Source organism: Solea senegalensis, linkage group LG6 (genome assembly GCF_019176455.1).
Source record: "Solea senegalensis isolate Sse05_10M linkage group LG6, IFAPA_SoseM_1, whole genome shotgun sequence".
NCBI classification, from domain to species: Eukaryota; Metazoa; Chordata; class Actinopteri; order Pleuronectiformes; family Soleidae; genus Solea; species Solea senegalensis.
In genome coordinates, this window is record NC_058026.1 from 853,395 (window position 1) to 867,029 (window position 13,635).

Genomic DNA, 13,635 nt, shown 5'->3' on the forward strand with positions numbered 1-13,635 from the left:
CAGAGGTCAAAGAAATGTGAGTCTTGCAAATAATCGCCTTTAAACTGGCTGTGAGGTCATGTGGATTTTTATTTTGAAGCCCCCCTCCCCCTTGGCCCTGTTGCTCATTTCTCTGCCCCTCCTCCTCTCCTCCTCGCCTCCTCTCCTCCTCGGCTCCTCTTGCCTCTCCCGTCGCGTCTGAGCAGTCTGGGCCCCTCAGAGCTTCATTGTTGGTCTCCACGGTAACCTTTGTTGGATTACCCGAGTCTGGGCCGCGTTAGTAGCATAATGTGGAGCCGCCATGATTTCCCTCCTTCACAAACTCTGCCCTCAGTTTTTTTTACTTATTCCTTCACTGCTTTTTTATTTCTACTTCCTGCTCTTTCCATCTATCCCTCTCTTCTGATTCATAATAGTTAATAAAGCTTAATTAGGTTAGTCGGGGTGGGGGTAGTGTGGTGGAACACCCCCCACCCCCTCATATAGATGTAGCCACATATTTTTTGGTGGGTGGGGGAGAGGTATGTTGACAATGGTGCTGGTTAGCATTGTTGCCACCATTGGCCCAGACAAACACAACCATGAAGGAGACGTATATAGGTGTGTGTGTGTGTGTGTGTGTGTGTGTGTGTGTGTGTGTGTGTGTGTGTGTGTGTGTGTGTGTGTGCGTGTGCGTGTGCGTAGACAGTCTCAGACTCAGACAGAGTAAGAAACAACAGGCTCAGACTCAGACAGAGTAAGAAACAACAGGCTGATGGGAAGTGGGGTGGATACAAGACAAAGAAACGAGTCAGCAAACTGTCAAAGATTGATCACACTGCTGTGCCAGAAGGAGGTGACACAGTCACCACTCACTGTAGCTGGTACATTGTTTCCCAGCTGTAAAGGCGTTTAACAAACAGACACACACTGTCCTTCTCAGTCACACATGGAAGGTAAATATCGACGATCCACAGCTGCAGTGGAAATACACTCTCTGTCTTTGGTGTGAGGGAATATGAACGAGACAAACTAAACCAACGAGAGGAGAAAAACATTTGATAGTTAGAAGTTCTTCTTATATGACTCTCAAAAACAGGCGAGAACTGAGAGGAGGAACTGTGTAGAGAAAGGAAAACATTAATAACAAGCACGCGTGTGTGAATTTCCATCATCAGGATCAGGAGTCATGGGGAAAATCAGGAGTATTTAATGTGAAATATAAAAGATATTTTACATCGGAATGGATGATGGATGTAAATCTTGTGTCCTCACTGGCAGACATGTCTTCATTTGACTGTCACTACCTCATGTAACCAGAGCCATCACCAGATATTTGTTTTATTCCTCCCTTTGAATCAAATATTCCCTAAAATCATCTGTTTTATCAACAACAACAAAAATCATTCAGAGGTTATGTGATTTCACTGTAAGAGTTTGAAGCACATTGTTTTTCATGATTGTGTCAGTGGGTCAGCAGAGTAGTCACATCCTCACATGTTTGGTGCAGAGAGACTGTTATGAAGTTCACCACTGGGTGCAGCTCCATGTTTGGCTGCTATACACAGCGATGCATCTCATCTTCTCGAATCTTAGGAAAGTGTGAACAAAAATGTGGTGACACATGCTTTGACCTCCAGAAAACCTTTGACCTCCAGAATAACTGTCGGCACTGTTTGGCTTGTCTTGCTCGTAGCTGATAAACAGCAGGGTTTTTGTTTAAAATTAGAAATCCATAATCCAAACGTCCATCTGACGTTTTAAGTAAAAGAAAGTTATGCTGCTTCCTTTATCCACTACAGATCCAGACTAAAATAACATTACTAGACCACTTCTCAGTGTTCCCCATATCCTGAATTATTTGTGGCCCCACATAGATGTTTTGTGCATCTCATTGATTTACTTGGCTTCTCTTTAACTGCTCTCTCTCTCTCTCTCTGTCACACACACACACACACACACAGAGAGAGTCTGGTTTCCATGGTTTACACGTGACATAGATGTACATTAACCTCCTGGAGACTTACTCTAACCTTAACCATAACTACAAAAGCCTAACCAAACAACATGTTTTCACCAGAGAAGCACAGAAAATTCAGCGACCGAAACTTATCGGCTGAAAATGGCAAAAAAAATGTGTTTTTTTATTTTTGTTCGGCCGAAACAGGACGTTGTGATGACACATGCAAACACTGCGACCAGCACGCGACTGTCCAAGATCAGTTTGTTGCACCAATAAAACGGTTCCAACACGATGTGAGCACACGGTGGAACAGCGGCGCAGATCATGAACTCGCCGTGATACATTCGATGAGATCCTCCCTAAATATTTTCATAGATTCTTAATGAATTTATTATAGATATATTATTCTTTATATCTATACAATTGCCTTGACTTCAGTGAGGTGAGTAAACACAGTCCCTGTTTCCTGATTTTCGGGTTTGGGTGCATCCCTAGTTTTCACCGTCAAATGTGAACTGCATGAGTTTACATCCAGGACAGTGTTTCCTACACAGAACATCTTTAAAAAAAAAGTTTGTTTGGTCATTTTCATCATTTTGAAACATTCACATATTTGAACAATTCATTTGTCGAGCTAATGAAGTTGTAATTATATTTATGTTTAGTCAGCAGCAGCAAACGTCATCACTCTGATTTGTGAATTGTGTGGTTTCACCCTCGAGCAGAGAACGTCTGTGTGAAACTGCATGTCCATAAAGTGCAGCTGTATTTGTGGGGGAGTGTATTATTGTCTGTCGTCTAAATCAGTCCAGCCGATGTCCATCTGGCCTCAGGGGAGTGGGAGGAGGCGAGAGGGTGAGGGCTGCAGGGAGAGGGGAGGACAAAGCTGAGGGAGTGTGTGATCTGGGGGGGGAGAGAGCGGAGAGTAGGAGGGGGCAGGATTGGGGTCACCGGGGGTCAAGAGAGTGGAGTCTCAGACAGGCCCTTCCCCTCCCCGGCCAGAGACGGGATCTTCCTCATTATAAGTTCCCAAGCCTCAGTGTTGTCACTTTCCCTGAGAGCTTCATTGTTTCCTGTTTCTCTCCAAATAACTTCCTCCTTATTTGGGTCATGTTTATAGAGGACATGTATCTATACATAGATACTGTGCATGTCTATTGTAATATGTCTATTTGCTGGGTGTCTTCAGTCTTCATACATCTGTACTTTTCTCAGGGTGTCTGTTTGTTTTTATTGTAGGAGGATGATGCTGATTAACACTATATGTATCACATTATTTATCATTTCAAAAGATTTATGAACACAGTTGCTCAGTTTGGAACAGGAATCCCTCCCCACACAGATATACATTCATGAAGAAAACCAGTGAATGTGTGAATTATGTAAATCAAGTGAAACTGAGAATTAATTCTCCTCATGACGATGAATGAAGAGTTCTCTGAATCATGATGGAACAATTTAAAGTTCACCTCTACTGTTTGTTTTTCATATCACTGTGTGGGAATAGCATTAATAAACCACGGTGATAGTTGGATCAACACCTATAAAGACTTCTAGACACCTATAAGACAGTTGTAAACACACATTTACAACTGAGCTGCTGTAAATGTGTGTTTCCCCCCTGGGGGAGGAATAAAGTCAGTCATTCATTCATTCATTCATTCCTCACTCACTAACACAGCAGCCAGTGAATTGTATTATTAACAGGTGAAGTGACTGTGGTGTCACTGCAGTGGTGAAGAGGACGTCACTGTTCCTTGATCTAGTCCTGATTACAGGTGTTTCCCCTCCTTCATCACCAGCAGGTAGCCTATTTAAAGCAGATAGACCATCATAAGATCTTAAACCACTTTGTGGGCGTTACGACAGCCGAGTGCTCACCTCACAGAGCGAGTCTCACGCTAATCTGATCCACGTCGATGGAAATGTTTCCTAAATAATGCTCACACCACGTCAGTCTTTATTACACTGACCACGTCAGTCTTTATTACACTGACCACGTCAGTCTTTATTACACTGACCATGTCAGTCTTTATTACACTGACCACTGACCACGTCAGTCTTTATTACACTGACCACTTATTCTTTTGACTCTTTATTCTTTACACTGACCACGCCAGTCTTTATTACACTGACCACGCCAGTCTTTATTACACTGACCACTGACCACGCCGTCTTTATTACACTGACCACGCCAGTCTTTATTACACTGACCACTGACCACAGCTTTATTACACTGACCACGACCTTTATTACACTGACCACGTCAGTCTTTATTACACTGACCACGTCAGTCTTTATTACACTGACCACGTCATTCTTTATTATAATAAAACATTTAAATTTACTGATCAGTGTGTCGTGATATGAGACGATTGAAGGTCTGGTCATGTGTTGTTTGTCTGAAGCATGGTAAATAACATCACACACACACACACACACACACACACACACACACACACACACCATTGAACCCATTGCCTAGTGTGCTGTCATCTGTCAGTAAGTGGGCTTAAGTGAAAGCAGTTTAGTGCACTGACAGTAATCCTGTTAAAACTAAACCAGCAACAGGAAACAACAGATCATTAACACACTCTGTCTTTACTCTACGTTGATGTGTTGGTGTAGTCGGGTCTGTCCCTCCCTTCACTCGCTCAGATGTAGTTTGAAGGAGGTGTTGTTTTGTCTGGACCTCATACATATATATGTGTGTGTGTGTGTGTGTGTGTATATATATATATATATATTTGTATATACATTTAAAAAGGTTTGTCTGTCTGTCTGTCTGTGAGCAACACAGCTCAAAAATGAATATTTTTATGAAATTGCATGGAGAAGGTGATGTGAATCCACATTTTTTAACCTGTGTACTGACATGTTGAAAAACTGAGCGGCACAGATGAGATTTGAACCCTGTGAGTAAGTGATGCAGGTCAATTTAGCAAGCTGTTCATGCTGTGCACCAACTTAGGTCTCCTGACTTCTTCAGAAAGAATTCAAAGAAGTCAGATAATCAGTGACTTCATTCATTCATTCATAGATTTTTGATCCACATAACGGTCAAAAAACCAGGATTGCGCTGAAATGAATCACGACAAAAACACATTTGTACATGCGCACAGAGCTGCTTTATCAGAGATGACGATGACAGTGATCACACAGGCTTTGTGATGAAGCTGATAATCCCCAGTGAGCAGCTGTATGACGCTCATCACATGGAAACTCCATGGATAAGCTCTGATCAACACACACTCCAGCTGACAGCGACACGGGGACACTGATGTGGAACAGAGAGAACTGCTCTTTGTGTCTTCGTTCTTAACAGGATACTCATCTATTCAGCTGAATTTTGGTTTTCTTCACTTGTCAAAAATGACAGTGATTTGTTTTTCAAAGTGAGTGTGGAGTGTTCAGTCTGTGTGGTGGGTCAGCCGTCACAGAGGACGTTGTTAAACAGTGTTTGTGTTGTGTTGCAGTGTGCCCACCGTCCCAGTGAAGAACCTCAACGGATCCAGTCCTGTTCACCCTGCACTGGCTGGTAAACACACACACACACACACACACACAGCTGTTGTCGGTCTGCTTTGAAGCAACATTGATTTTGATTGTGATTGTGTGTTTCAGGGATCACAGGGATCCTGATGAGTGCTGCTGCTCTGCCCGTGTGTCTGACCAGGCCTCCTAAACTGGTGCTGCACCCTCCACCTGTCAGCAAGAGTGACATCAGACCAGTGCCGGGCTTTGGCCACTGCTGCAGGAAGACGACAAAGAAGCAAGCTCGCAAAGGTTAGTGCGGAACAACACGACGCAGACAGCTTAGATTTTAGCCACTTAACAAAGGGCTCACATGATCAATGTCGTAACTATGTCGTAACAATAGGATTCTCTCGCCTGGAAGCTGAGGTTATGTGTCATCATGTGACACCACACCACAGTCCAGAGAGAAAATCATTGATTTGACATCAGGACATGCAGGAGGTGTCACAAAAATGATCTCACATTTCGAGCAATCGTGATTAAACGTTTGCATTTCAGACACCATTCCTTAATTTAACACAGAACAATGTGATTTCAATGAGACTCAGGCCTATCAAGTGACAACCAGGTCATCCATCCTGCCGTCCTGTAACATCACAACAAAATAATCCACCCGGAGAATGTCCTGAGAAACTCAGACATTCACGTTGTCATGATCACAAAAGAACAAATGAACCAACAAACGTAAGAAACCACAGTCAGCCACGCAGGGTAGGAGTCCAAACAGCAGTTACACTTTCTTTCCACTCGTTGGCGATGTGGAGGAATTCCTGTGAGCAGGTCTCAGCCAACAGCCAAAGGATTGCAACTTCCTGTCATTGTCGATAAACTGCGCCGTGACATCCAGGTAGTTCTGTTTGTTTTTACCTTCTTCAGCGACTGTCTCCGCTTCTGGTCTCTGACTGACTGCAGGCCGGCGTTCATGTCAGACACACCACAAGGAAACAAACTTGTGTTAAATGATTCAATCGCTTTCATCTCGACTGTGTTAATCGCAGCGTTTAACGCGTTAACTGTGACGGCCCTGGTTTATACCTAAGAGACACAAACTCACCACATGGGCAGCAGTAGAGCAGCAGCTCCTGTGTCCCTGCAAACCAACAGCCATGATTTTTTTGGTGTGGGAGAGAAATTTGGCCTTAAATGAAGTGGTTAAGGTATTTTTCTCCTCACTTGCAGCCATTGTCGCTGCATTAGCCTCCGTGTCTCACGCTGGTTCTTGGCACAGGGGCCAGTGTGGGGATCTCTGGCCCCTGTGCCCAGATCAAGACCCCACACTGGGGTCTTGATCTGCACTGCCTGTCACTCATGTATCACTGCTGACCCTCTCTTCTCTGTGTGCAGGTAGAACTCCAGAGGAGGTGGTAAAAAAGTACCTGCAGAAAGTCAAAAATCCACCAGAAGAGGTACGGTGTGTTGTGACATTCTGTAATGCTACTGTCTCTCATAATTCTGGCTTTTATAAAGGATTTTGATTTTCCTTTCCTTTTCCAGGACTGCACCATCTGTATGGAGCCACTGGGGGGTCCGTCTGGATACAAGGGTCCAGGGGTGGGGCCTGTTTCCAAGGCAGAGTCAGTAGGGAGACTAGCACAGTGTGGCCATCAATACCACTTCCAGTGTTTAGTGGCCATGTATAACAACGGCAACAAGGATGGCAGGTCGGTCAGAGACACAGCCGCCCACAGCTGCTTCCTTTAAGAAACTCAATCAACACCACCTCTCTTTTCAGTCTTCAGTGTCCCACGTGTAAAACCATCTATGGCGTGAAGACAGGCAACCAGCCTGCAGGGAAGATGGAGTACCATGTCATCCCTCACTCTCTGCCGGGACACCCCGACAGCAAAACTGTACGCATCATCTACAACATACCGCCAGGAATTCAGGTAGTGCCGTGAATTTAACTCCTCCCTCTTTTTACACATGAGCCGGGCATGGCAGCAGTGGGCGGGGTTAGGCGAATCATCAGTGCCCACAGATGTGAACCCTCCTCTCCTCTCCTCTCCTCTCCTCAGGGACCAGAACATCCCAACCCCGGGAAACCCTTTACTGCCAGAGGCTTTCCCCGACACTGCTACCTCCCAGACAGTGAAAAAGGACGCAAGGTAAACACAAGCCACTGTCGTGACACACAGAGTCCACGACAGAGAACACACACAAGTACACCACTGTCCTCATTCTGGCTCGAGCTCATGTAACAACTCTCCAGAGCAGCAGGTGGCAGCAGACCCACAAACTCATCACACGCTGACACAGATCTGATCATGAGAGTGTGATTGTGCGCGACAGTCAGTCGGCCTCTGATTGATCTTATTGTAGTGTGAGTTGTGTTATTTTGGTCCTGAACTATGACCTCTCGTCAGGTACTGAGACTGCTCCTGGTGGCGTGGGACCGCAGGTTGATCTTCTCAGTTGGAACGTCGAGCACTACAGGAGAGTCTGACACTGTCATCTGGAACGAGGTCGGTGCTCCATACATGGATCCTCACATAATCTGTTGGCTTCTTAAATGTCAATATGACAAAGACATCTTTTTGGTTTGTGGACAAATCAAGACACTTTGAGAACATCATGACTCATCAAGATCGACATTTGTCAACATTTTCTGATCAAGAGATTAACTCAGACAATAATCAACACATCAGTCAATAATGAAAATAATCATTTGGTGTTGCTCTAATGTTCAGTAAAACTGAGTAATATATATGTGTGTGTGTATATATATATATATATATATATAGATATATATATATATATAGATATATATATATTAACCAAAGTATAACATACAACATATATATTTATATACACATTTTGCCCCAATTGCAGAGGTCTCTCCGTTCCCTTGTGGTACCAGAGTAATGGTACGGTGTAGGCGGAGCTAGACCCATGACCCAAACATTTACACAGGCATATATGCTTCATGTCTATGTTCAACATCTCATTCTCTGTTTTTGGTGTGTCTGTGTTGCAGTGTTACAGTGCCACATACAGGCCTGGCACATGTACTGCAGCATGTAGAGTAGTGGGGAGGGGACAGTTGTGTCATCTTGTCACTGTAACCTGGGCAGTCGTGGGTTGTTGCTCGACCACCACTCTTGGAACCAGGTTGACTTTAGCTTGGTTTCATGTCTACAGGAGCTTGAATCAGTGCTCTCTGTGATACGAGGATTATTGTTATTATTATTATTCTGTCCGACTAACTGTAGACTGTCGGTTCAGAGTTTATTCTGTGACGTATGCACATCAGATCTGTTGTCACTGTAACTTGATCTGGGGTAAAAAAAAATCTAAAATATTAGATTAGGAAAATAATTAGGCTTAAAATGAAATAAGTGTTTTTAAGTGACTTTTGTAAATAGAACTTTGTCTATTCCATGATATCTTTATTCAATATGCTGTGTATTTATACTTCATTTAAAAACGTAATGAACAGCAACAGCCATAAAAACCAGGAAACGTCTTCACGGATACTTTATCACGATCCAAAATCTAAGATACTGTATGTACTATCATGTATCGATGTTGATATAATATGGATCTATTGCCCAGACCCTAACTCTAAGTCCTCTGTCTTCAAGGTCCACCACAAGACAGAGTTTGGCTCCAATCTGACGGGCCATGGCTTCCCTGACCCCGGACACCTGGACAACGTCCTGGAAGAGCTCCGAGCTCAGGGCATCACAGAAGACGACGCGCTCGTGGAGAAATGAGAGGACAGATCGAGTGTGAGCGAGGACAGGAGTGTGACAATTACCAGAGGACAACAGAGGAGGTCCACCAGCACTTAGAAAAGGAGGTGCCATTCTGTCCAGACTTTCCAAGCAACACAAGCTGGAGTTTGATGAAGCAGCACCACAGAGAGGAAAGCAGTGCAGGGGAGGTTCACTCACTCAGCGAGGTACTAACTGTTTGAAAGTAAGAATGAAACCGCTACTAACGACGTTTAGGACAAGAAACAAGAAACAAGTTGACTTTACTGAGACAAGGAATAAGAGAGACGGAGAGTGGGGTGCTTCAGAAGGGTTCAATAACGAGAGGGAGTGAAAGGACAAAGGAAAGAAGACGTGGGGGGAGGGGGGGGACACTGGAGGAAGGACAGCATGATTAAAGAAGCAGAAAGAGAGACTGTGGAGTATGAATGTAGAATAGGACAGGAGTAGAGATTTAACTTGTGACACACTGTTTCTGGTACTTGATGATGGAAGGACAGACAGACAGACAGACAGACAGTGTGAGTGCTCTTTGTTCAAACCACCTGCCTGCTCGTGCTCAAAGTCCTGTGCCGTTGCTCCCTCTTGTGGTGTACCTCATGAACTGCACCTCGCATTTTCCAAGCTACAGGAACAAAACAAGAACGGTACCATGGAGTTATTTATATCCACCTGAATCCATACTATAATCCTCATTTAACGTCATTCCATAACTTTACCTCTCACGTATGACTTCATGGTTTTATATGACGTTATTTTATTTTGTTTAACTTGACAAAAGACCAAACTAAGGCATCTGAGCTTATTTGAAGTCTTACTTTTGGGTCAGTGTGGTACGAGTTAACCTTTCATACACAGGTACCAGTATTTACATGTAAATGTGTATTTTATTTTGTCCCTTTGTGACGGTTCATTGGCTGTAGATGCTGTTGTGACGTAGCGATAGTTCAACACCAGTGAGAGGAAGCCGAGTCCATGCTTCAGTGTCTGGTTCTAGTGGAAGACGTTTCAGCATCCACACCGTGTGAGTGTGTGTGTGTGTGTGTTTAAAAGCACATGCAGTCTATATGCAGTCCTCATGTGTGTGTGAGTGAGTGCCAAAAACAAAGTCCTTTGAAAAATGTTGAGTTTCGTTGAAACTGAGACCTTTTGAACCGAAATCCCTGTTTGGGATTTTCCATCGTCGTCATCAATGTGCTGGTACCGACTCATGTGGACACACACGTACACACAAAGGCAGTATTCAAACAATAATGTGGTCGCGTGGACCTGGTCAGTGTTAGGACCTGGTCCACACGAAGAGTGCCACCAAGGACAGGATCACAGCATCATTTCAAAATAATGGAACATTTCCAGATACTGAGATTGATTTGACTCCAGAACGCCGTCATCACATAGATAATTCATGTTTTTATAATCAATCCTTCTTTTCATTCATTTTCTTGATCAATCGTTTTAAAGAGAGTTGCACAATAAACACAATTGAAACACAATGTGGGCGGAGCATCTCAGAAGGGAAACCTGAGATTACCACATAACTGAGATTAGAGATTAAGAGATCATCTGAGTTAGCTACCGTCCCAAAACTTCCTTATTTACCAGGTGATCCTGCCTACTGGAGCTTTAATCACTGACCAGTGAGCTCATGTCCACACACGTGTGTGTGTGTGTGTGTGTGTGTGTGTGTGTGTGTCCTCCCACTTTAGTTTTTGATGCCTCGACTTCTTAATTATTGCTTTTAATCTGAAACATAGTTACTTGTTAGCATTATATTATAGATTAATTTGCCTTTTTTCATATATGTTGTAGTCATAATACTCTTTTTTTATTTGTTACGATTGTTTTTACTGTTTAACTGTGTACAGCCTTGAAGCTGATTTAAACTTGTCTTTTCTTTGGAAAAGGAATTTGATGGTAGACTTTTATCTGAGTGTAAAACGTGTCAAACCCAAGTACTCTTGCTCGTCTGTGAGGTAACGGACACTTAAAGCTGCTGTCAGTGACTTCCTGTCCACGTTGAGGGGGCGGGGCATTTATTTACAGACAAATAGCCTGATGGGGCGTTCCATTTGGAGTCAAAGCAACCTCATCAACCCAGATATGGGATTAGAAGACCACTCACTGGTTTCACACTCTTTCTATATTTACTTTTGTTTTTAACTGTAGACACATGTTGCTGTGCAGTCACTAATGACCTGTGCTAACAGCGGCTCGCCCCAGTTACATTTGTTTTGTGCGACTTCTCAGCTGGAACATGGTAAATTCGGGGGCGACGTCACTCCCAGTTCTGCCCCTTTATGACTTCTGGCTTGTGATTGGTTACAGTGTTCTCTCACATGTGTCCTTGAGTTGTTGACTGTTCTCAGACAAACAGGACCTTCATCAACTCTCCAGACTGTCTGTCAGAAGCTTCTCCGTGTAACACGAGTGTGGTCACATGATTGTGTCAGAAGTATTTCTTTTCTCCACGGATGTTAAATCTTAGAGATTATGTCACTGACAGCAGGTTTAATTTGTTTTCTTCTTTTCTTTGTTTACATATCGTCTGTGCAGCTCCTGGTCTGCACTGAGCTTCAGCTCCTGGTTTCATGTCCTCATCTCTTTCATCAGCACAGCGATTCATGTGCAGGTGACGTGGTGAAACTGGTTTATTTTTTTAAAGCTATGAAATGTTCTGAAGATGTTTTTTGTCCCTGTGTTGGAGCCGTTTACTTTAAAATGACACAGTTACTTACATTGACTTTAACGTGTCTGTCTGTTATTAAAGGAAAGGCTTTGGTTAATAAACGTTCATCTACTGAGAGTTTGTTAGCACCTCGCCTAAATCGCTGAGTCTCATTCCATCATGGTATTATGATTACTACGATTATTGGGGATTAAAGGGGTAGTTCAGTTTTATTCAAGTGTGGTGGTATGAGACACTGACACTGGTGCTGTCAGTTTTAATAATGCTTAAGAAAATCTGTGGTTTTAGCTTCTGGTCTACTGCTGCCTCGTCACTTAGGTAAATGTGGATAAAGGATTTCAAATGCCAAGTCACAAAATAGCCCATTTGAACGTAATATTGGATGCAGCAGTGGAGCAAATCCTGTGCACTGTGACATAAAAGCGCTGATGTTATCCGTGGTTGCAGAACAAGCGTCAGCTTCCAGTAAGAAGAGGATCTGAAGTATCGCGATAACTCTGCAAATACCTGAACTCTCCCTTTAAAGGCTTTGGTGCGGGCCGTCTGCAGCCGTCTCACACCTGTATCTCACACCTGTATCTCACCATGTCAGTCACTCTCTTCATTGTTGATTTTCTTTCCGATGGTTCATGAAGGCAGCACCTTCTCTGCGTGTGTGTGAGTGTAAACGTGAGCCTTCAGGTTGGTTGTCGTCTGCGAGGCGGAGACAGAATTCAGTCCTGTGATAACAAATACAAAGTGTAAATAATGCAAACATAAATGCTGGAGTATGGATGATTAATACAGCAAAAAAGAAAAAAATAAAGAATGAATGAAACAAACAAAATATTGTTTTCTCTTCTTGCCTTTGATCTTCCCGTCAACGGAATAACATGCTGTTCCATTTATGGCTCCAAACACCATACACCTAGGGGTGGGAATCACAGGTTACCTCACGTTACGATACACGATACGTGGCCCATGATACCGATAATATCACGATACAACCATTCTGTGATAATCAATGTAGTAAATATCTAACTGAAGAACAAAGTGCATAAACTCGTCCTGTAGATGCCTCTGGTACAAACTCATTGTGTGCATTTATTTATCATCATTTTTATTATTATTGTTATTATTATTATTATTATTATTACTCTGTGATAATCAATGTAGTAAATATCTAACTGAAGAACAAAGTGCAGAAACTCGTCCTGTAGATGCCTCTGGTACAAACTGCACTTATCAGGCAATGGTAGATACTTGAGGTCTTAACTACAGGTTTCTGTCATGTTACATATAATATTTTATAAGAATGTGCAGGAAATCGATATTTGAGGAAGAAAAAAACACTGTTCCCTGACCGGGAATCGAACCCGGGCCGCGGCGGTGAGAGCGCCGAATCCTAACCACTAGACCACCAGGGAAGTGATGGTCGGTGTCGTACATGCCACTTCATATATATTAATATAGCATGAAATAGGAGGTAAATGTGTCTCTGAAGGGAAACTTCCAGTGTTCCTTTCTCGTTTGATGTGATGTGAGTAGGAAATAAAAGTTAGCGCGTGTATCTATGTGTGTGTGTGTGTGTGTGTGCGTACGTGTGTGTATGTAGACTTTTCCCAGCAGAGGGCGCTCACTACCCGCTTGTGTTCTATACCCGTTTGAGTCTCGATTATTGAAATAAGTGAATACAAGAGGTGTGTGTATAATGGTGATGTTATCAACTCATATTCTGAATTATAATCCCCACAGATTATGAACAATAGATGTTTTAGTGTAATCTACAGTGGTGAGAC

The 13,635-nt window shown here is 43.2% G+C and overlaps 1 protein-coding gene and 1 non-coding gene across 3 annotated transcripts in view; one reads left to right on the plus strand and one right to left on the minus strand.

Moving 5' to 3' along the window:
* LOC122770727 (E3 ubiquitin-protein ligase DTX1-like) overlaps nt 1-12,683 on the plus strand; it is a 30,667-nt gene extending 17,984 nt beyond the window's left edge. For both annotated transcript variants that reach the window (XM_044027794.1, XM_044027793.1), the window contains exons 5-12: nt 5,398-5,459; nt 5,546-5,707; nt 6,803-6,864; nt 6,953-7,119; nt 7,191-7,344; nt 7,474-7,563; nt 7,822-7,920; nt 9,040-12,683. In XM_044027794.1, coding sequence (XP_043883729.1) covers nt 5,398-5,459; nt 5,546-5,707; nt 6,803-6,864; nt 6,953-7,119; nt 7,191-7,344; nt 7,474-7,563; nt 7,822-7,920; nt 9,040-9,171 — 928 coding nt within the window. In that variant the 3' untranslated portion in view covers nt 9,172-12,683. The remainder of the gene's footprint in view (nt 1-5,397; nt 5,460-5,545; nt 5,708-6,802; nt 6,865-6,952; nt 7,120-7,190; nt 7,345-7,473; nt 7,564-7,821; nt 7,921-9,039) is intronic.
* Nucleotides 12,684-13,191: 508 nt separating this feature from the next.
* trnae-cuc lies at nt 13,192-13,263 on the minus strand. Its single transcript has one exon. It is a non-coding gene; the product is annotated as a tRNA-Glu (tRNA).
* Nucleotides 13,264-13,635: the final 372 nt, after the last annotated feature.